This window comes from Hesperophylax consimilis, chromosome 31, assembly GCF_061612785.1.
Source record: "Hesperophylax consimilis isolate HC1 chromosome 31, BYU_Hcon_1.0, whole genome shotgun sequence".
NCBI lineage: Eukaryota > Metazoa > Arthropoda > Insecta > Trichoptera > Limnephilidae > Hesperophylax > Hesperophylax consimilis.
In genome coordinates, this window is record NC_142866.1 from 13,962,156 (window position 1) to 13,986,394 (window position 24,239).

General features: G+C 37.0%; 1 protein-coding gene across 1 annotated transcript; it reads right to left on the reverse strand.

Moving 5' to 3' along the window:
* Positions 1-183: 183 nt before the first annotated feature.
* On the reverse strand, positions 184-23,219 carry LOC149409483 (ubiquitin carboxyl-terminal hydrolase 47-like). The gene is made up of 12 exons (XM_089649831.1): positions 22,905-23,219; positions 22,374-22,546; positions 20,456-20,554; positions 16,845-16,962; positions 16,384-16,544; positions 13,064-13,241; positions 10,002-10,317; positions 6,864-7,044; positions 5,352-5,483; positions 3,985-4,172; positions 3,265-3,706; positions 184-1,199 (listed from the first exon to the last, which is right to left on the reverse strand). Exons 2-12 carry the CDS (start codon positions 22,542-22,544, stop codon positions 1,074-1,076), a joined length of 2,112 nt encoding a protein of 703 aa, XP_089505957.1. The 5' UTR covers positions 22,545-22,546; positions 22,905-23,219; the 3' UTR covers positions 184-1,073.
* Between the last annotated feature and the right edge of the window lie 1,020 nt (positions 23,220-24,239).

Consider the following 24,239-nt stretch of genomic DNA (forward strand, 5'->3'; position numbering starts at 1 on the left):
CTTTATAAATTAATTATTCTGGAAGTAAATAATAGTTTATGGAGACATTACTTTATAAATAAACTATTCTGGAAGTAAATAATAGTTTATGGAGACATTACTTTATAAATTAATGTTCCTAAAATATTTTTTTATAAATTTATGTAATTACATTAACTTGCATTATAAATTTCCAGAGGTGAACAATAAGTACAAAAGTGTAAAGAATGTGTCTTGTACAGCTACTTGCATGTACACACAACTAAAGAAAAATAAATGTACTCTAGTAAGGGTCCATTATTTACAATTAAATAATTGTAACTACTGGTACAATTATGTAGATATACATAGTGTAAAAGCATCAACTCCATTCTACTGGTACAATTATGTAGAAATAGTATAAAAGCATCAACTCCTTTCTACTGGTACAATTATGTAGAAATAGTATAAAAGCATCAACTCCTTTCTACTGGTACAATTATGTAGAAATAGTATAAAAGCATCAACTCCTTTCTACTGGTACAATTATGTAGAAATAGTATAAAAGCATCAACTCCTTTCTACTGGTACAATTATGTAGAAATAGTATAAAAGCATCAACTCCTTTGCGCCCAATGAGATTGTTTCAAATTAAAATTGCACGTTGGAATACATATTACCTACAGAAGACAAACTGCCTGACAAACCTGACACTTAGCTGAGTTCCAAATACATATTATTAAGGACAAGACAAATAAAATATGGACAAAATTAACAAAACATTTTTTAGGATTTACTTATAGCAGTTGTAGTTGAAGCGCATTGTAAAATTTAATTGATGAAAAAAATATTGACAAACTCAAATAAGACAGTGAAAATAAAAAAAAGTCACAACTGGACCCCAAAAAGTAAGTCAAAAAGGTTTTCCGAATACAAATCAGATAGGTATATTTGAGACAACATTTAGGTTGCAAACATGGACCTAAAAAGTCTAATTCTATTTTCATTTATTAAACAATAATATATATATCTGCAAGAACCAGGGTTGCAACAGAAACAATTAAATCTTGTATGAGAATAATATAGAATCTTAATGTACCAGGAACACACAGCTATCATTTTACATATATATTCAGAACTCCAGTGCGGCGATTGAAGGCGATTGCTAGATTATCTCTCTGCTCCCTCACAGAAAGCCGAACCAGCTTCATCAGCTTATTGTACACTTCTTCACTGAAGATCTGAAAAATTATAACTAGGTTAAGAATGGTGTAACTATTTTTAAAATCTCCAGAGTATGGCGCTGCGAAATATGTAAGTAAGGTTTCCGGAACTTTGGGATATTTTTAGTAACACATATTATAATTATTTTATTCAATTGGAACTAAAAACTTTCATAACTATGAAACGCCAAACTAAAGAGTTTATCTTTGAAATTTTTTCTCACATTCGACTTTAAAAGTTTGTTTTAAAAAGCAAGGGAAAACAACACAACTCAACATTCCTTAATTCTGTGCAAAGGAGGGTGGTTCGTCTGATTGACAATCCTGCTCCTTCAGCCTGCTTGAAGGAGGTGCACATATTCGAAACTCGATAGATATCAGCGAAACACCCCTTCACAGGTGATGTAGGCAGTGCTCGGAAAGTACCACTAATTTTGGAGCACCTTTGGTTAAAATCAAAAATATGCAATTGGACCATTTTGCTTTTTGCCACTTAAACATTTTAAGCGATCGAAGTACCAACAATTTCTGTCTACTATAGTGTCAAGCAAATAATTTTCTTCTTCTGCCTGATGTTTATGATTTAGAAAAAAATATGGATACAGATAGTAAAATGGACACCTGATTATCCAAAAAGTCAATTTACCAAAAATCTGATGTTAGAACAATCTCTGCTGACGCAATGTCAATTGATTCTAAGCAGGGAAATAATGCTGACGGCATATTATTAATATATCGTCAAGTTACCAAATCACAACACACATTTATGAGATAAAGCTAAAATGAAAAATTTTAAAGCTAAAATATGCTACATAAACATTAAAACGTCATTTTAAAGTTTATGTAATGGAATTTCAAAGTTTTATCATTCAAATAAGATTATTTCTCTAACATTTAAATTTAGATATCTCAAAATTACTGCATGTGGGTTGATTGAAATGGGATTTAAAAACAGTTACAAAAATTATAATATAAACATACGTAATATTTAAATGACTTATTAGTAGCTATTTTGGTAAAACTTCGGGTTCCAATTATGCCGTTGTGGATTCGATTGCTTTGCTAACTAAGTCCTCCATTATGGCACAAGCAACACTTTCCACTTGTAACCATTCGAGCGATTGGTTGTACATATATTTGCATTTATCATTTTATTTAATTAACTCTTTGCACGCGGCCGTATCAACTGTTGTTACGGCAAAAAGTCTATACTCACACGCGGCTGTATCAACAGTTGATACGGAAACTTTGACGGCTGATATTCCAGCGCTCTTTCGTCATAAATGTATTTCTTGCTCACTTGGACATTCGTAGAACTATCACGATGCTGACATCTACAAGAATTTCTCAAAAATAAAATTGTATTTCATAAAAAAAGATCGATAATCAAGTGCGCCTCTTCGCGCCTTTTAGTCCTTTAGCTTACATTTTTGTCAACGGATGGCGTTAGTACTAGTATGTCATTCACAACTTTTCATAACTAAAAATGATAAGTGATCATGGTGTCCCACTTGTGTCTATCAACGCAGTGGCCTAAGTACACACACGCCGAGTGAATGGCGGGACCACATTCAAAAGATACGGTACGTCTTTGTATGAAATTTTATGTTTTTGTTTTTATAAACATCTAAGAGTGTTGACACACGAGGATTTGTTTTCATACTGTGGAGAATAATCTGTTTTGTCTATATTGTCCAATAAATCATGTCAGAATGCTATAATTTGACATTTAATTGCGTGCATAGGTATTTGAAAATATGTACCGCGTACGGGTATAAATAAAACGGAGCAAATTAACACGTTCAAAAGGTTAATACCATTCCTCAAAATATTAAGATGAAAACACATGAACTGCTAACTGCGGTTTAAAGCCAATTAATCCACCTAGATTTCTCCCATATTTATAGGTTCTATAAATTTGGCACATTATGACAAGCAATCGCTCAAAAGGTGTTTGCAAAATTGCCATAATATGCCAAAACTCGCTTCAGTGGATCCAATGGTAGTAGGAGGTATTAAATTATGATAATGTTTGTAACCTCGGAATGTTTGTATTTCTTTTTAAAAAATAAATAAAATTTACCTTTGGATCGATTGATAATACATTGTTTTTCCTTCTAATGGCAATACTGACGTTCTGTTGATGGTTGTGATTCTTTATGGTATTAGCCTCTAGGAGCGGAGACTGATTTATAAATACTTGTGTGATATACTTGCTCATGCTCGATACATAGGCCTTGAAGTACTCATCCATTATGGACAGGGCGGCAACGTTCCTGAACAAATCACAATTGGTGAGGTACTGATGGTTATCAACGATTATTAACTGTCCCGGGGGTTTCTTGCCCCAGTGCCAGAGCGGAAACTGATTCTCCACCTGTCCCCGTTTCTGAATGTCGTTGAGAGGATCGCAGGTCTTCAACATTAGATTCTGTATGTCGTACTCTTTGTTTACATCAATTAACATCTTAGTATTTGGTAGGGCTTCTTTCAACATGTTTTTCTGGGGATTGTACGTGATCAGCCTAGAAAACAAAACAAAACATTACATTCTAGTAATACTAAATACAATGTATGGGAAAGGCCAGAAATTAGATTCTAGTAATACCAAATACAATGTATGGGAAAGGCCAGAAATTAGATTCTAGTAATACTAAATACAATGTATGGGAAAGGCCAGAAATTAGATTCTAGTAATACCAAATACAATGTATGGGAAAGGCCAGAAATTAGATTGTAGTAATACCAAATACAATGTATGGGAAATGTCAAAAGTTGGAGGTATTAAACTGTCAAAGGTTACCTGAAGTTCTGAATGTCCCCACTCGTGTGTTCATGAAATACTCGGAGAGCATCTGACAACAGCTCCTCCACAGTGGCCTCTCCATTGATGTAGAAGGTGTGCACCAAAGTGCTATATTTAGCCCGGAAGTGGATATACAGTATGTAGACACTCTCCATCTTCTCATACAGATATTCCTTCATTAATATCTGAAATAATATTGTGGTAAATATCTTGTACAACTCAAGTACTAACACATATATATATAGAAGTAGTGGTGGCATCACCATACATGCCCTACGACTCTACGGAAACACCACCTTCAAGGGAAATAACGAGACTCCTCCAGGACTGCAGGGATAAGGGTAGAAAGGTAGGGAGCTGATGCTAACTCGCACTACATTGTGTGGGGGAGTATGGATATCAACAAACGAGGACAGGACCTCCTGGAATACCTGATGACAGTGAACCTTGAGATTATCAATAGAGGTAGGGAACCCACCTTTGTTATAAGTAATAGACAGGAGGTGATAGACCTGACTCTGGGAACCTTGATAGTCTCAGGATGGAGTGTCGGATGAACCATCCCTATCGGACCATCGACACATAGAATTTAAACTAGAAGGAGAGGTGTACACAGCCATTGTAAAATCAAGAATCGTGCATGCAGCCTTGGTCTAGTGGAGGAGAACAACACTGAAAACAGTGATGGCCACACTCAACCACATACAGGGACTTGCATGCAGAGGTATCACAGAAGCCATGCGAACCACTCCAATACTAGCCATGGGAGTGCTGCTGAATCTACCCCCACCAAACTTAGAAATAGAAGGGGGCGACGATGGCGGCAGCCTACAGGTTACAATGGAAAGGTCAATGGAGAGGTGTGTTGCCCAAAAACAGTCACACGGAGATCGGAACAAGTCTGAGGGCGGTTAGTCCAACAGGCAGGATGGCAAACAAGCTGAATACTTCTTCAGACAGCAGTTTAGAGTGATGTACCCCACAAGGGAGGAATGGGACACGGTTCCAGGCCCTACTCACAAACAGGAACTAATCTGGTTCACAGATGGGTCCAAGATGGGGGAGGGAACAGGGGCCGGGGTCGGTTTACAGGGTTCTAAGAGGGAATTTAGTATACCTCTAGGAACACATTGCACTGTATTTCAAGCTGAGATGGAGGCCATCTTAGCTTGTGCACAGGAGAACATACGTATTGGGTACAGGAATAAGAAAATAGGCATATGCTCTGATAGCCAGGCAGCCCTAATGGCACTGGAAAGTAACCGATTTGACTCCAGACTGGTAATTAATGTTGAAGATATACATAGATCTAAGTTATCCAATATCAGTACAGTAAAGATACACAGTATTTATAAGTAGTATACCTTGGCTGGAGTGGGGAGGTCGACAGCGCGCATGGCGACCTCAGCATTGGGGGACACCTTTCGGTAAGCAATCATGTAGGCATTTGAAGAGGTGCTTCCACCGAACGCCCTCTCTCTGAGTGCGTAGCAAATCTGAAATTGCATCATACTATTAGAACTATCCCCGATTTGGGTTTGTTGTGAGGCTGAAGGAAGTGGGAGGGGAAGAAGATGGAAAGGGAAGATTGGGAATTACTTGGTTATTCAGATTTGGATATTATTATATATGAAATCTTTCTATTTACTGCTGCCCCCGGAACCAACACCTCTGCCATTGGTCACCCCCAGTGGCAAGCTATAGCTAGAAAGCCCGGGTTCATGGAGTGAGGATTGTCCAGGTCTTGACAGTGTACGCCAATTATGTGAAGACCCTTTGACCTCCACAGCTACATTCACACTACTGGACACACTGACCCCCAGATTCCTACCCACCCCTCATACCTTTTTCTTCACAACTTCCTACTTCCTAAAAAAACCCTCCGCACAGCTTCCTATGTATGTTTGACTCACGCCAGGATTTGAGGCCCTTTGTGAACCCGACTTTTGGATCCAAAGCTGAAAATCTCGACAGCTCGGTCACAAAGTTATCATAACATTGTTGTATCTTTTTTGATAAAATGTTGTAGTTTTTATTCGTACATAAACATACACGCAATACAATGAAACTTGTAGTATTAGCGGAAAACTGATGAATTTTGAATTGCCCGAAGTTGGAATTTTTTAGGTCAAATTTGAAAAAAAAAAAACTGATCACTAGGGGGTTAATATCAGATGTTTTATGTCTGTCAAAATATGTAGAAGTATAAAATCGTCTATGAAAGTTTTTTTCATCCCTTTAGTTACTTTTAAGGAGTGGACATGAGTCTTGAAGAGATCCATGTTCTAGGAAGGATGAAACACAGTAGCAGGCAAATCGTTCCAATGCCGAGCTTTGAATTCAAGAATGCATTGTAGAAAAGACCCGTTCCTGTGTGAAAAATGTCTAAACTGTGTACAAATGTTGAGCGTGCGCCCAACGTCACGCCAAACGTTTGGCGTTTTTCCCGACTGTGCACCGGTGCGGAAGGGATCAACGACCATAGTTCCTCAGAACATCTCATCTGACACCAGTGCTCTGAAGATTGCAATCCGTTTTTTAAGATAGTGGAATAACGAATGGATCGTTCATTTCTTCACACAAATTTGTTTCAAGTCCACAGGGTATTTTGGACTCTGGCTTCAATGAAGCCTCCGTACCTGAGCTAGTCTTTTGAGATACAGCGAGCATTGATATAATCAATGGAAGGCATGTTGGGAAGATTGCTTCCATCGAAAGAGACTAGATTGTTGTTTTAGTCATAATCAGACATGATTAGGTTGTTGAAACATTAAATTCAATCAATTACCTATTTACTAAGTTATGTGTATAACTATAGATAAACCAAATTGTTGTAAAGTAACACAGTTAAATATTAATAACAAAAAAATTCATACCTCGGAAACTGATTCATCATTGAAACAGTACCACTTATTAGTAGAGAAGTCTTTCAAATGAGCGTAGTAGTGGCCTGTCGATGTACTGCCGCCGTGGACGAACACACAGAACAGTTCGTAGGTTCCTCCATCCCCTCCCGTCACATACTTGTCCATATTTAGCATGTCGGGATACACCATCCTGCAAGGAGAAGCACTATGTAATAACTGCACTGCAAAAACGCATGTTCAAGTTGGATTCAACCGAAACTCTTTTTAGGTTTGTTTAATCAACAGGCATTTAGAATGAGGTTGTCTCCAAATTGATTTTCTTTTGATGAATATGTATTATATTTAAAGAGTTAAAAACAACAGTAAAATTAGATTTGTTTTAAGATTTTCAGTCAAAAGAATTATAGTGATTTATTTTTGGGGTATTATTCAATTCAATTTGTTTATTCCTTTAAAAACATTACAAAATTACATTTTAATTAGTTTTTAAGTACATTTGTAAATGATATTACATAATAAATAAGCGGTGTACCAACTATACAAACATCTATAGAGCTTGCCTTTTAAAGGCAGCTTCACCTTCAGCTAAATATGTCGATATCCGAATAGATTCTGTTCAACAGCAAGACTGCTCTCCCCACCGGCATGACCTGCAGGCAAGTTAGTCCTGCAGGCTGGGAGATAAAACAGTCTGTGCTGTCGGTGACGGAGATAACAATCAGAAACATAGAGACTAATACTCTCCATGATAGTCGGATTTTCAAACCTTCCACGGATCAGTGTAAAGAAGTGTGATACAATATGCACATCTCTTCTGACCCGTAGATGGTTCATACCGAGCATGCCCAAGAGAAAGTCAGTAGGATAGAGCCACGGGTAGTAGCTATACTCCCTCGGGTAGAGGAATCTCAGAAATTATTATGCCGTGTTGCGCTACCTCATTATTTACAATGTTTCAGACAGCATTACGTAATCACATCCGCCTTGATTATACCATTGATTTGCCGAGCCACAATTCAGTATAATTCATAAATCAAATGGCAATGTCTCAGTACCGCCATGTAATGCAGTATGTCACACGCTTTTGACAAGCCGCAAATAAATAACTTTGACAGCTTATATCTTCAGTGCAATTCGGTATTCTCCAAAGATTCTAAAAGTTCTGTTCTTAGAATGTTCTAATTAATGATACCTATGTAAAAACTAAAGATTTCACTGTAGGAGATAACCTCATATATTCCTGATGTACTGAAAATCTCACACCTACCTGGTCACATTAACCCTGCTACCTTGCGGGACGGTAAGGAATCGATCGAAGTACGCACATTGATAATGTGTAGAACGACAGGCGCCATTAGAAATATGTACTCTCGTGCAGCACTCGGTTAATGTCAATTTCTTACTGGCCTCTGAGGGAGTTGCCTAAACCTGAGGCCATAATACTATATTCATTAGTATTAGTAATTCAGTCCAAGGCCAATTGCGAAAGAACGAGGATAATGATAATTACACATCAAATTATACGCACTATCAAAATGGCAAAATATTTGCTTGCCAATATTGTATTTCATTTATTAAATTATGAAGAATAAAATATCTGAAATAGGTGCATGAAGCAAAGAGGCTAAAATACTAGAAGTTCTGTGAACAGCAGACTTCGCTTAAGGGTAGGCAGAGAGGATGGACCACCAGCCAAGTCAGCCTTGGCACACACACACACACTCATTCACATTCATACATTGTCCCACACATACCACACCGCACATACCACATGGCCCGACTCAATTATTTGGTTCACCTCGATTGTGCAAATATGCACTAAAAATCAAAAAGGTTCAAATGTACAAGTTATAAAACAAAGGCAGCCGGAATCAGCAAAAAAATCATCAAATTTTCCACAATAACTGAGCATACCTACCTGTGGTAGTTTCTTTAAGGCGAAGCTTAATGCTAAATCACTATTTTGATTAATCTTTATAACGAATCAGTGAACATTATGAATACCAAAAAATATGCTTTAGATAAATTGAAGGTTTTCCTATAGTTTCGCTTGAGTAGAATACAAATAAAATAAAAAAATTACCAAAAAAAAATATAAATGTAAACTACTAAAAAATATATTTTTTAATAGAAATGTATGAACGCATAAAGGAAATCACTTTTAAAAAATACAGTATTATAGCTAAGATTATCCGTGACAGTTTCACTTGATTAACTTTTTTGCTTTCTTATAAAATTTTTTATAAAATAAATAAAAACCAGTTTTGTGCTAGACTCCTTTTGTCAAGCGATTTTAATGCCTATTACCTACAATATGAGGTGTACCAAGAATGTACACATTTTTAGCTTGTGGCTTCCTCTTAATATTCAATACGAATAATGGAAATGCTTTTTCTCATTTTATATTGATTCAGCATTAACTTATTGACGGTCGACTAATTTACCTTTGTAATAACTTACTTTTTAAGTTTTTGTTAATTGTACTGTTCAGATACTGTTCTTTTATATGCATAAAAAATTAACATATAATCTAAAATGTCTTAGATATGTTATTTAATAGCATATCTAAGCCTCGAGTCGTGCCACACTATACCGAGCCAGTACGTCCAGTCATGGTGCCGTCCCTGGCTGTAGTTATTTGGTACGAATGACTTATAGCATTCCAGGATGTATAGGCTACCTATTAAATTATCCTTAAGGATACGATGGCGTTCAAGAGGTTAAACAAAGAAAAAACTTTAATTTAACACTGTGAAGAAACATACAGTTTGATAGATTCCTGTAATATAATGAAAGGACTGCAGTCTGCAATCATTTACCGGTATGCTTCGAGGAACTAGTGTAACAGAGTGTCCATCATCAGGGCAGATGTGTAGGGCTGATGATGGACACTGTAACGTTGTCCGAAACATTGGCTAAAGGAGGCATAACACTCCAAAAACTAATAACAAAAATACCTTTGGCCGTGAAAATCTTAAATCATATTAGTGTAACAGATATTAAATTTTCTCAGGGAGGCCCATTACTTTACTCCAGAACAGAAGTAAAGGTCCTCTGGAGTTTCTGGAGTAAAGGGTCTCCTGTGCGGAGCAAATATACAAAAAATATATGAAAAAATTAAAAACAAAATGTACGGCAAATACTTACTTGGAATTCACTTTGATACCTCTCCCGGTGACAGGGTCATAAGTGAACCGCATGAATTGAATAGACATTATGTTGGGGAGCTGGGTGATTTTAAGCCCCTTCAAGCTGTCAGTGCGCTCCTTGCACTGGTCACACGCGTAGGCATTTGCTCCTTCCATGGCCTCTGGGTGCAAGTAGCCCTCCAGGGCTTCTTCCAAGGTGTTCAATGGCTTGCCCGTATCCAGATTCACCAAGGGAAGTTGAATGTCCCTCATAGTCATTGTGGACGAATTCTCCATCCCGCATTTTCCACATACTATAAATGACTTCATTTGTCCTGCAAAATTATTATCATTTATTATTTATAACATGTTGTAGTTTTTGTTCATACTTAAACATACATGCGATATCATGAAACTTGTAGTATTAGTAAATTGGAATTTTTTTAGTACATATTAGGGTTAATATCAGCTGTTTTATGTATAGCAAAATAATAACAATAATATTTATAATTACAACTATAAAATATGAGTTTAATAAAACTCATTTAGAATTTTTTTTTAGATAAATGTTTTTTATGTTTTTTTCAGCGCAGACTCGGTAATACAGTATTGTACATAGACAATAGGAAGCATTTTATTTGTATCATTACTCATATGTATTATGTAAAAAAAAAGTGTATCATTACACAAATGTTTTATGTACATTTATTTGTATCATTACACATATCGTCGCATTAATTCGTATACTGCGTAACTCCAAATTTTTCGAAAATACGTTTTTAATGCCATCTGGTGTTAAACTTAGACCCGCATCGACTGGTAAAACTCGAAAATTTAAAAAAAAATTAACCTTTTAGATAAACACAAATTAGGAAACTGCGTAAAATTATGGTGCCATTTTTACTCGCGAATACTTCGTAACTCCTTAATTCAGTATTGGCCGGTGAGCCGTGCACGCTTGTTGTGTTTTTGACTGAGGAAATTTATTTACGGTGTAATAGTTTTACCGTGAAATTAACTGAGATAAGTTGATTAATCAATTTTGAACATTTTATAACCTTAATTTTAATTGTGAAGTCACGAATAGTGTTTTGTATCTGTAGTCTAAACTGACGTCTTCTGCACCGTGTGACGCTCTGCCGTAGCTCTCTTGTTTTATGTGCCTCTGCGGTTTCGTAAATACCTAATAGGTCCTTGTTCTGTGATTATCTCTTCTTCAAGGTCACCATCTCTTTGCAAGTGGATCTCCTCCTGATGCATATCCGGATCCGGTTCTTCACTGTCCTCTTCAAAGAAACCCAAAATATTTACGGTGGAACGTGCGGCAATTCCATCTCGTCTCTCCTCAGACACAGTCCGTTCTCTGTCATGCATCTTCCGCGGGTCAAGCACATGTCTTGGTATGCCATCTACTTCAATGTTGTTGACTGAAGTAAGTCCTGTCACCCTTCCATGCACGATGTGCATCTCCCATCTACTGGTTTAACCGCAAGAAGATCGCCCACTTAGAGCTCAGTCAATACTTCCTCTTCTATATTCACTTGCGCAGAAGGGTGTCTCCACGAGTGTGAAGTGTGAACTATACCAGACAGCGCAATACCTCGATCATCCTGACTTTTTGCAGCCAAAGATTGTACCGAAACACTGCCTGCAGGGGATCGCTTCCACTTCTGGCTGCAGTTCTTTTTATTGTTTGATGATGTCGTTCAACTATACCATTTCCAGCTGGTCGGTATGCCGCGCAAAATCTTTGACGAACATTCCATCTCTTACACTTATCTGTAACACTGTAGGAACAAAATGCAGTACCATTGTCCATGAGAACTACTTTGGGCGGGCCTCTTTCCCGAAACACTTCTTCCAAATGTCTGATAATCGAAGCTGCATTATCTGACTCGATTTCCCGCCACACGGCAAATCTACTTGGACCGCAATCGATAAATGTGAGTAAACATTTCCTACCGAAATGAGTAACATCAACTGCCAAGCGACTCCAGGTTGTCACAACATTAAGATTACCTGCTTCATGGGATGATGGTGGAGGGTCAATTGTCCTGCATTGTACGCAGGAACGCACGCATCTATCGACGTCCTTTCTTCTCGCCTCGGGATCGACCAGCCGGGCAAGATGAAGCGTTCACTTTACTCCAAAGTGATGCTGAGCATGAAGAGTTTCTACGCTTAAAGCACATGTTTGCTCACCAGTTCCACTTTCAAGTCTCTCCCACCTATCTTCACACTCTGAGGAGTCTCTTTCACAACGTTTCCTGTCATGGCTACTCTTTGCCCGGGTCTTGCAAACCCTAGTAAGTACATCAGTTTTATTTCTACAGGACAACAAGGGTGATCGACAATGTCAGATCAAATTCTTCTACAATCTCCTTCATCAACTCCAAGCGTCACTTAACGATCATCTCTGACACGACTACTCCCGGTCAGTGTAGATCTCACCCAGCACAAAACCGTCGCCGAATCTGTAATGATCTCCAGAGTTTGAAGATTTCACTTGAGAGTCAGATTTAATCCCTTAAGGAAGGAAAAGTACCAGCATTTACAAGACTTAAAACAGACATTAGAAAAGGATTACCACTCCTTTAACGATAACCTTCCGCATCATTAAAATCATTAAAATGCATCTAAATAGACTGCCTCGACATACACATACATTGTTGTGTTTTATTTTGTAAATGTAAAATTCCTATCTCCCAAATTTTCCGCTAGGTTGTTCATAAAACTGTTCGCAGAAAAGTATGTATCTTTTGTAAAATGCGTATCTCCATTCTCGGTTTTTACGTAAACTTCCTAACTCCGATTTGAAATAGAAAGCCTTAACTTACAAAAGTTTAATGATTGAAAATAAATTTCCAAATATATTATATGTTCGAAACATAAATAAAAAGAATAAGCCGTCTTTCATTTTTTTTCACTACGAGGTTTTTTGTGCCTACTGTAAAATTTTACATTTGGGTGTTACGCATTCTACGAATTAATGCGACGATATGTATTTTGTACATTTATTTGTATAATTACACATATGTATGATGTACATTTATTATATGTATGAATTTTGAATTATTTAACCTTCATAGATATTTTTGATTATGTTGGTGAGGTTGGTATTGGCCGCACAGCTCTTCTCTACTTCATCACACAGGGCGGTGAGTAGCTCCTGGACATCTTGTTGGTCCTGGGAGCGCTCCTGACACCATGCGAAGGCGGCTGTGAATCTGCGTGTGCTCACCGCACGGGACTTGGTTGCCTACAACAGTTAGCAAAACGCATTACTAACTGCTCAGTACAATACCTGCTCTTCCTGCATACAAGTAGTCAATATGTAATTACAATTCAATCATTTGAACAACACTTTTTGGAGTTATATAGGGCCCTTCGTTCACAAGGCTATGATACTCAATTATAGATTCAAGTACTAAGTCAGACTTTTTGTCACATCAATCAGTTACCTGCATGAGCTCAATGCAGGTAATGTGATTGATGACGACGCAGGTCTTGTGATAGATCTTGTGTGGCATCGTGTACGGACGGTATGTGACAAGTTGTTTGTGATGTAAGTACACAAGATGAGTATCGGATACTTGAGTAGCCTTATGAGTTAAGGGCCTAGGTGTATAAGTGATAAGAAATTTTAAGTCAAGTGCTGTAGAGATCATTATTATTTAAGACAACTTTATAAGGTTAGTAAAGCATTCGCCAGAATATGTTATTTTATCAATCAAAAGATAGGGCAAAGACAGAGTAAACATTTTTGTCGCTTGAAGCGGAGCATTCTCTCCGTTTATGCCTTCAGAAATGGAGATAACTTACACAGTTGTGAGTTGATGCAATGGAATGAACATTGGAAAGATTCTTTTGTTCCACTTAATGTTTGACAATGTTCCTTAATTAGTTTCTACTAATGTAACACACTAACAAATTAATATTATTAATTAAAATACACGAATACTAATGAAATAAGGCATGTAGCGCAGAAATAATGAAGCAAGTTTTAAAATAAATAAATCTTTAATTTTTCAAATTCAGCTATTTTACGTAAGCAAAAGAGACCCACAACTTATCATTTTTATATTTGTCTTTTATGTTATTTGTAGGTAACCTAAGGTCAATCCTGTCACAACTGACATCGTCACAAATCGACACCATTTAAAATTTAATCATCCCTAACAGGACGAGAATTAACCGAGATGCCGTTCAAACATCAATAAATAAAAATAGAGCTTATTTCCAATTTGACATCATCACAATAGACAAAAGGCATATGTGTATATATATTTTAATTGACAGTTGCTGCAGTTGATGATAAATTTTCAAAATAACAGGGCGGTAAACTGTAAGGACGGGTTGTTTAACAGTACTTCGTGTAACAAAACTTGAATAGGACTTTCACAAAATTTGAATATTAATATTGAAATTTGTTGAACTTTTCAAATTCTGTAAAACAACCAGGTCAAAGAGTTTGATCAACTAATCAGACGATCATGACGGTATACCAGTCCCAGCGAGAGATTGTGATCGTTCTAGTTGCATGTGTCTTTTTAGTTTTCAAACAAGACACGTGAGAAAGAAGCAGAATGTCGATAATATCCGTACGAGCTCTTGCTGGGACTAGTTTATGCTTGACAACCGACAAAATATGATCAATATGGCAAGGACTGAGAATCGGCGTTTAATGGAGGCTGACAAAGTGACAACAATAAAAAACTTTCTAAATGATGCTGATTTGCGATGACATCAAATGACTTTATTGAGATAGCAAACGGCCAACAGTCTTATTTCATTCATGTATTCAAATTGGTACATTTTGTTAATCTTTCAGAAGGAGATACATTATACAAAGTAAAATTGTGGATTCAAAACATTCGCAAGAAAACCCCGAAGCCGTAGGAGCAAAAAGTTTGACAAAGAATTCTTTTCTAAATTCCCAAAAAACATTTGAAACATTTTAAAACGGAATATTTGGCTGCCCTAAAATGGGAAAATATATTTATATTCAACTTAATACGAACTAATAACCATTTGCATGTATTATTTTATTTATTCAGGTTGTCCGGAAACTCACAGTACAAGTGAAAACTAGTCAATCTACATCACGTAAAGAACACAAAAAAAAAACTTTTCTTTTCATCAATCTGAGCATTTTGTTATATTTATTAGATTCACCAGTTTCCCGCTTGCACTACAAGTTTCCCGACTAGAATTTGAGTGAAGAATCGCAAGAGACACATTAATAGACACATCGCTGCCAAACTCAGTAGGCTTGATACCGAGGCCAAGTATACACTAGGGGACACGCAGCGGCACATACCGCAGTGCATGTTGCACGTAACATCCTGAAACACTTCACCTGGATTACTTTACAGGGCGCTACAGATACATATTCAATTTGGTTGAACGGTTGTATCAATCTGGTTGAGTTGAACTAAAGTTGAACCGTGTGGAGAAGTCAATGTAACGTTGGGGGACATTTGTCCCCTAGTGTAACTGTTGCTTAATAGCTTAACACCAAAACATTATTCTATAACCACTCAAATGATTTTTGGCATATTATGAGGAGTTTGCAAAAACTTTTTGAGCGATCGCTTGCCATAATGTGACAGTTTGTAGAACCTAAAAATATGAGTGAAATCCTGGTGGATTCATTGGCTTTAGACTGCAGTAAGCATTCTTCTTATCTTGATGAATCATATAATTTTAAAAATATATATATATACACACATCGTTAGAGTGGTGATTTTTTTACAATTTAAATTTACTTGCGTAGGCAACTACCTGAAGGGCAAGGCCATTCTTCCACAGGTAAGTGGATGATTCAAGTATCTTGGCGACTATCGCCATATATCTGTTAGGAGATTCATACACAGACACATGTTGCAGCCATTTTGTAAAATCGTCAGAGACCTTGTCAGGCTGGGATTTATATCTCCCAAAAAGACTCTACGGTTGTTTGTTGTCTGTGAAGAATATCTCCCAAAATTGCCCTAGGGGTTAAACATGGTGGAGCAATTAATGAATAGCGTATATAAAGTCTACCAATAATTTTGTCATTTGAGTAAGAAATTTTTTAACAATGCTTCTGCTTTATATCAATGCTAGGAACAAAACAGTCAACAAAAAATGCCAGCAAAAGCAGTTGTTAGTGAGGTTGTGAAAGCTAGTTTTAATTTTTCAAGAGGTGTTGGTGACGCAGGTCTACGCAACATCAATATCGGATACTTGTACATTCCTGAAGAAGGTGTGGAAGAAGGGATTAAGGCAGTGTTGGGTAAAAGTCACTAACTTAGAACGCATTAAAAGTTGGAAAGTAACTAGGATTGACTATTTGAGACAATGACTATTACTACTACTTTGGGGGATGTCAGGTGAAGGAGCATATAATATGTGTGTACCTCCAGAATGAGAAAGAGTTTCTGGAGTGCCGACAAGAAATCGCAGTCCGGACCCAGCTCCAGACGCATCACCCAGTTGTGGAACTCAGGCGTCATATATAGATATTGAATTATACTATTCAAGTAACACTTGTTAGAATTGTTGATTAGTCCCGTGAAGGCTGAAACATTTCCAAAATAAGATTATTGTAGCCTTTACAGAACCGGCAGATTTTCTGTATGTATCTGTTTTTAATAAATAAATAATAATAATGATAGAACAAACTTCCACAACATGTCACCGATTCTACTAATATAAACCAATTTAAAGCTCCATTGGATTCTTATTTGGACAGAAGAAAGGATTAATTTTTTTTTAAATAACTGAATTTTCCATGGCGGCTACGGGTCCAATATATCATTGGTCAATAATATCCACAGGGATAATATTATAATCTATTCACACAAGAGAGGTTACTTACGACCACGGGTCAATCGGCTGCTCAATATGCTGCTTGTCGGCTGCTGCGGCGGAGGGGTGAGGGAGGGCTGGACCGGGGTAGGATTGCCCGACCCAACCGCTGGCCGGCTTGGCCGCCCCTGCAAACATCAAAGTCATTCACACGTTACTTGTTTGCAAATACCGATGCGTAGTACTGTCACCTATCGTGGGGGTCTGGACGCCTCTCGGTGAAGCGCAGAACCACGGATTAAAGGGGCCTGTTCAGAGGTCAATTAGAGTCAACAAGTGAAACTTAATTACATTACAGTAAATTACATGTTCTTAGAAGTGTTAAAAGACAAATGAACAAGCATTAATTAAGCATGTAAATAATATATTATGCAAATAACATGGAATAGGCACAGCTACTGTGTTTCATCTGAAAGTTATTAAATTCTAAAACAGTAATACTTTTTTGTGGAAAACTTCAATTTTTACCAAATAGAAACACAACAAAAAACAAAGTGACAGTAATTTCGCCTGCCGATTTGAATTGGTATGTTGAGTCGAGAGCTGTGATGTCGCAAAAGCGCTCTATACAAATATTACGTATTATGAGAGTGGAATAAATGCAGGGCCGGCCTTACGCTGATAATATCTAACACCTAACAGTCCCACCACACCCCCAATCTCAATAAATGCAACATTCATTTTTTCGTAAAGTGTGCATTTTATACATGATTAGTGGTAATTTTTTATTTTTCCGCTAAACAGTGGTAAACTACCTTACTAACTGTAGAATAAAGTATTTCTAAAACCTGAAACACACTTTCACAATTATTTAAGGACTTGGCTGTACTGACGGTACTGTTCCACGGCAACTCAGGATGGTGTATTGACGGTACTGTTCCACGGCAACTCAGGATGGTGTACTGACGGTACTGTTCCATGGCAACTCAGGATTGTGTACTGACGGTAATGTTCCACGGCAACTCAGGATTGTGTACTGAGAGTACTGTGCCACGGCAACTCAGGATGGTGTATTGACGGTACTGTTCTACGGCAACTCAGGATGGTGTATTGACGGTACTGTTCCACGGCAACTCAGGATGGTGAAACTTTAAATGACTTTATCTCACTTTTGGCCAAACTGCATGCTCGCTGTGCCTATTATTCTGTGATTAATTTATACTTGTCGAAGGTTAACACAATCATACTTTGCGCTATAACGGTGTACGACCACCATTCAGAATTGTAATGTTGTAAAGGCCCTACATCTTTTGCACACAGCCAAACTTCATGCTCGCTGTGCCTAGATGCTAATTGGTTGGTATTAAATTTAAGGCTTTCCGTCTGCAGGGTTTAAATTTATTTTATCGTGTAAACTATTTTACAGTTTTTGTACACCTATGGGGCATAACTATTGATGAAATCAATAAAATAAAAAAACTAGATTACATAGGTTAGGTTTATAGGCCTTTTAATGACTTTATATCACTTTTCAAAAGAGTGTTGAATTGCCACTGTCCCGAGTCCTAAATAACATGGTCCAGTAGTAATAATATAAGTGTAGGTACACCTAGTTAGAATTGAATTAGAATACAGAAATAGAATTCCAAGCAGTACGATTTCGTAACGAAAGTACGAAAAAGGATATGTAGTAAAGATTCTTTATTCCGCTTACTGCTAATCATGGCTTGGATTTAATTAATAACTATTTACGTCGGGGGACACGCACTAACTTATTTATATTGAAGCGAAACTTTTCACCAAACGGCACTTGCCGCACTTCATACTATCAAAATCAAAAAGGACGTTTTGAAACTTTATTGAATGAAAATTACATCTCCCCATAGACTAAACATCAATTCATATCCCCCATAAATAAATCTCCCCTGACGTAAACAGTTTTTTCTTGTTCGTCGCAGATACGATTTGTCGTATTACCATAGATATACCACTTTCAGTTCGTACGTTTTAATCCTTCTTGGCAAGGACAGAAATATTCAAATAAAATATTTTTTTTTATGCTAGGTTTTCTACATTTGGCAATTTATTTTAGAAAATATGATTGTAAGTAGGTTTTTCAGATTCTAGCTTTTTCTTTACATTGCTAAAAATTATTTCCAAATATTGTTTCCCGATAAATAAATGGGTGAGAATATTAATTTGACCTAAGTTTAAAGTATATATGTGTCAGAAACTTCACAAGTAGGGGTTTTGAGGCCTGGGATAGAGCGTTGGTGCAAGTTTGTACAAAGGCATTAAAAATTGTAAATTACCTAGCAGCCATCTTTTATGATAAACTTTTGAAAAGATTTGGGTGCAGCAAAACAACGATAATCTTTGACTAAATAACATTTAAAAATTACATTTCGCCTTCTATTCAAATATAAGCAATATGAGCGAATGAACTTCCGATTCACGGCTAGCACGAAACTACCTCCCTCCACCTGCGTAGGTAGGAGGTATCTTTTTTTCGTTTTACCAAACAGGCGTTATTGCCATCCATTTGAATAATAAGATGCCTCTTTCTATTGGTCACGCACGTTTTACAGTGTACGTATTTATATAAGTCCGCCCAGTTTTTAACAGTTGAAAACTCGGTTTTCGCTACTCACTGCGGCAGTACATCTGAACTAGCAGATAAAAATCCGCATATATATCTAGCAATAAAAACTTCTGAAATGTAATTTTATCTAATTTCTACATTTAAAATATCTATGAAACATCACGAAAGCAGGCTTCGACTGAGCCGAAGTTTCGGCTGATTTTTGGGCTGAAACCGAAACCGTGGCCGAAACTCGTTTATTGGCCGAAAGTGACTGAAACTTCGGTCATTCACTAATACTTTAGAGTTGAATACATACATAATGTATGTTTACCTACATGAATAGTATGTACATCTACAACATAACCAATATGACTGTTGTCATTTATTATCGACCTACTACATCGATTTCTATAATTTCAAATAAATGTATGAAGTTACTAAAATTAAAGAAGTGTGTTCATACTAATTTACGAATAATGCTTTAGTAAAATAACAAACTGCAAATTAATATAAAAAATTAAACATTCAGAAAATGATAAGAAAGTTAGTAACAAACGAACACAAACATAATTGCAAAAAGTCTGTGACTTGGCTTGGCCTATTTCAGCAAATAGTTCGCCCATACTCGCCATACATTCCCGCATTCCTGTATGGCGAGCGATATGGTGAAATAGGCCAAACAATGAGAGTGTAGCGCAAGTGTGTTAGTCACATAATTCCTGCGAAAGGCAAACTGACAGGCGTAAAAGTATGGTATCTTAGTTGGTGAACAACAGCGAAACGATTCGAGAAGATCGAAAGTTATTTTGAAGACATATTACATTTGTTACTGTATATGACCCCTTTGTTCCAGTTTATTGTTAACATCATAAAACATTATATTTATGAATAAACCCGAGTGGGTTACCAAGTGTATACTATTTATTATGTTTAAACGTTTGAGAAGTTGGTTTGTTCTCTAAAATTTGAGTAAGTCTGATTTGGGAATAACGTAACCAACATATAGCACACTTCTCATAATTAATAGGGTTCAAAGTTGTACATTTGCATTATTTTTCCAAACTACATTAAAAATCAAATACAAAAAATTTAAGAACCTTCGTTTTTCTAGGAAGTAACATGATGTTATTTCTGGCTTCCAAGTCGAATATGATACCGGTGTCGGATAAGGTAGCCAGGGAGGCGTCAATTGTCAGCTGAAAAGTAATCATACGAAAACATGGATCATTTATAAGTGCACACCAAGGACGATTTGAGGCAGTATGTCGAAATGATACCGTTGTCAGTGGCCAGGGAGGCGTCAATTGTCAGCTGATAAGTAATCTTACGAAAACATGGATCATTTATAAGTGCACACCAAGGACGATTTGAGGCAGTATGTCGAAATGATACCGGTGTCAGTGGCCAGGGAGGCGTCAATTGTCAGCTGAAAAGTAATCATAGGAAAACATGGATAATTTATAAGTGCACACCAAGGACGATTTGAGGCAGTATGTCGAAATGATACCGGTTTCAGTGGCCAGGGAGGCGTCAATTGTCAGCTGATAAGTAATCATACGAAAACATCGATAATTTATAAGTGCACACCAAGGACGATTTGAGGCAGTATGTCGAAATGATACCGGTTTCAGTGGCCAGGGAGGCGTCAATTGTCAGCTGATAAGTAATCATACGAAAACATCGATAATTTATAAGTGCACACCAAGGACGATTTGAGGCAGTATGTCGAAATGATACCAGTTTCAGTGGCCAGGGAGGCGTCAATTGTCAGCTGATAAGTAATCATACGAAAACATCGATAATTTATAAGTGCACACCAAGGACGATTTGAGGCAGTATGTCGAAATGATACCGGTTTCAGTGGCCAGGGAGGCGTCAATTGTCAGCTGATAAGTAATCATACGAAAACATGGATAATTTATAAGTGCACACCAAGGACGATTTGAGGCAGTATGTCGAAATGATACCGGTGTCAGTGGCCAGGGAGGCGTCAATTGTCAGCTGATAAGTAATCTTACGAAAACATGGATCATTTATAAGTGCACACCAAGGACGATTTGAGGCAGTATGTCGAAATGATACCGGTGTCAGTGGCCAGGGAGGCGTCAATTGTCAGCTGATAAGTAATCTTACGAAACCATGGATCATTTAGAAGTGAACACTAAGCACGATTTGAAGCAGGGTGTCGAAATGATACTGGTGTCAGATAAAATGGCAAGGGAATTAATTTGTCAGCTGATAAGTAATCACAAGAAACCATGGACGATTTGTTTTTCGAAAAATGCGCTAAATCGGGGAATGGAAACAAAATATATAATAGGTATACATGTTTCAGAACAATTTTCAGCAAGTTTAAAAAAAGGCAGAGAAACGTAGGTAATTAACGCTTTAATATAAAGTTTTCAGAAACTTTTCAAAAAATAATAGATATTAAATAGAAAAGTTAAAAAAGGTATATTTAATGTTATTATCGAGAAATATCATGTCACAAAGTGTTATATATTGAGAAATACAATTGAAAGAGTTTCGATTGTGGTGTAAGACAATATTTGATAACAAAGTAAACGCATGTAGAAATATCATGTGAGGAAGCCTCTTGGATTCATTTTTAAATTGTTTTTCATCTATTGAATATACCTACGGAAATACTGTAAAAAATATCGAAACACACAAAAAGCGCACGTTGTTTTAGATAAATTTGAAAGTAATCTTTATTAATTATAGATTTATTTCTTCGATCGTGAACCCTATGATGTTACATTCATAAGTACCCATATAAATTCGATGCAATTCACATGATTTGACAAAACTAATATATAATATAGCATAATCATATGTTTGACAAAATGATAAAAAATAACGCTTTTCACAGTTTGTTTACATAAAAATAAGTAAGGATCTTGTCCTCCAAAGAATCACACTACATTGATAAGAGTAAATATACGAGTAGGTATATTAAGAAATGCTTTAAACATCCTTCTCTCACATACCGCAGGTTCTCAATAGAAGACTTACCAGGGGGCAGGTGGAGTTTTGCAAGAGCAGATCCAGTTCCTCCACCTCGTGCTGGAACTTGTCAGCGATCATGCGCCGGAACTCCTCGAGGGGAGTCGTTGGCTCCACAATAAATACCTGCTTCAGGAGGGACTCATTTCGCACGATGCATACGGCCCGCTGTACCGCCATCTCTAAAAGGTTAATTCCAGATTAATACCGCACTAACAAGTGCCATTGACAGCCTCTGGAGTCAACGTGTTTATTTACCAAAACCAAATATTAGACTATTGATTGATAAGTATATAAATCTAGATAGTGTAAGTAATAATGTTGACTAATTTATTGACAACTTTGGTCTAAAATAAGAAACTAAATAACACGGGCATAGTATAAAAATAGTTTAAGACCATTTTTATCGGCGATTTCATGAAATTGACACCACTCAATATTATATCACTTTTTTGTTCGGAATCAATGGCACTGAACGAATCCAGGAATAGGTAAACGTTTCATTTAGAAATATCATTGACTTGTCAATATAATACTTGCCTTAAAAATGGAAAGAAACGGATACTTCAATAACCCTTGACAATGAAAACAGTTGATTTGCTTGTAAATATGTGTTTTTAGATGCAGGGTTCAGTGGTATCACGTACTCGACGATTTAATTAATAAAGCGATTGATTATTATAAATAGGTTCATTAGACACGTATTGACCGCGACACCAGACTTCTGGAATAAAACAGTTGTAGCGCCCAGGCTAAATATAGCGGCTGAACATTGAAGCGGAGAAGTAGCATGGAGCAGGAGCACAAATAACTTCCCAACCAAACATGTGCAATATTGCCAGATTAGAAGCAACTTTATGTCGAATACCACTCCACTGACTGACTGCACTGCACTGCACTGTACTGCACTGTACTGCACTGTACCAATGTACTGTATGTAGTAGGTGTGAGAGCCGTGGCGTTGGCTATTTCAATGGGAACGCGCGCTGTTGTGTTAGCCTGCTTACGTACAGCTACTGCAGAACTAACTCTATAGAACGTTCAAATTGGCACATGTTTTTAGAGATATTTATAGTTTCTTTAGTAATGGTAGGTAGGTGCCATACTGCCACAACAAGATCACGACGAATTTGTAAACGCTTTGACCTGGTTCCTCTACAAGAACTGAAAAACTGACGTAGGAATTTATGTAAGTAATTATTGTTTTCGCGTTTTTCAGTTATATTTATGGTTCGTATTCTTAATCTTATAACGATATTCGAGCTAACTGGACTAGCCTATATTTACAACCAGCCTAATTGTTCCTATCCTATCGTAGGTTGGATACCATCACGACTATTCTTACTTTAAACTACGGTGTAAGGTCTTCGCTAATCTCAGAGATTCTTCTGTCAGTAAACAATAATATTAATGCTTCCCGTTTTTGAATTCGTGTAGTTTCTAGCAATGTTTTTAACAAAATTCATACAAAGTTAAATAGGAATTAGCGTGTGCTATTTTTACTACAAAAAATGGAACTTTCAATTTTAAAACATTGGATTGAGAATTAAGGATTTAAAAATATATATTTGAAGGGCTTTGTTCTGTTGAAGGTAGGCGACACATTATGCTATACGCATCATGGCTTAGCCATACACTACCTATAAGCTATGCCCTTTGTACTTTCTGTATATTTGTCCAATAAATGTGGACATAATAACGTGGAACAGATTTTTCGTAACCGTTTAAGTTCGGAAACGGCCATCCGCACTAAATGATTGCAATATTGAAAACAGCCCATCACAACGATTCATTAAATATTCATCCCTCCCCTTGATTCAGGCATGCCCCAGAAGCCCAATACCGCTCCGCGCGCCGACTTGCCAAGGTGCTGAC

Coding starts and splice junctions, on each gene's coding strand:
- LOC149409483 (XM_089649831.1), bottom strand. CDS start 22,544: ATGGCGGTACAGCGGGCCGTATGCATCGTGCGAAATGAGTCCCTCCTG. Junction 20,555..22,373: donor AAAACTCCACCTGCCCCCTG/GTAAGTCTTCTA, acceptor ATTACTTTTCAG/CTGACAATTGACGCCTCCCT. Junction 16,545..16,844: donor CAGCCGATTGACCCGTGGTC/GTAAGTAACCTC, acceptor GAAATGTTTCAG/CCTTCACGGGACTAATCAAC.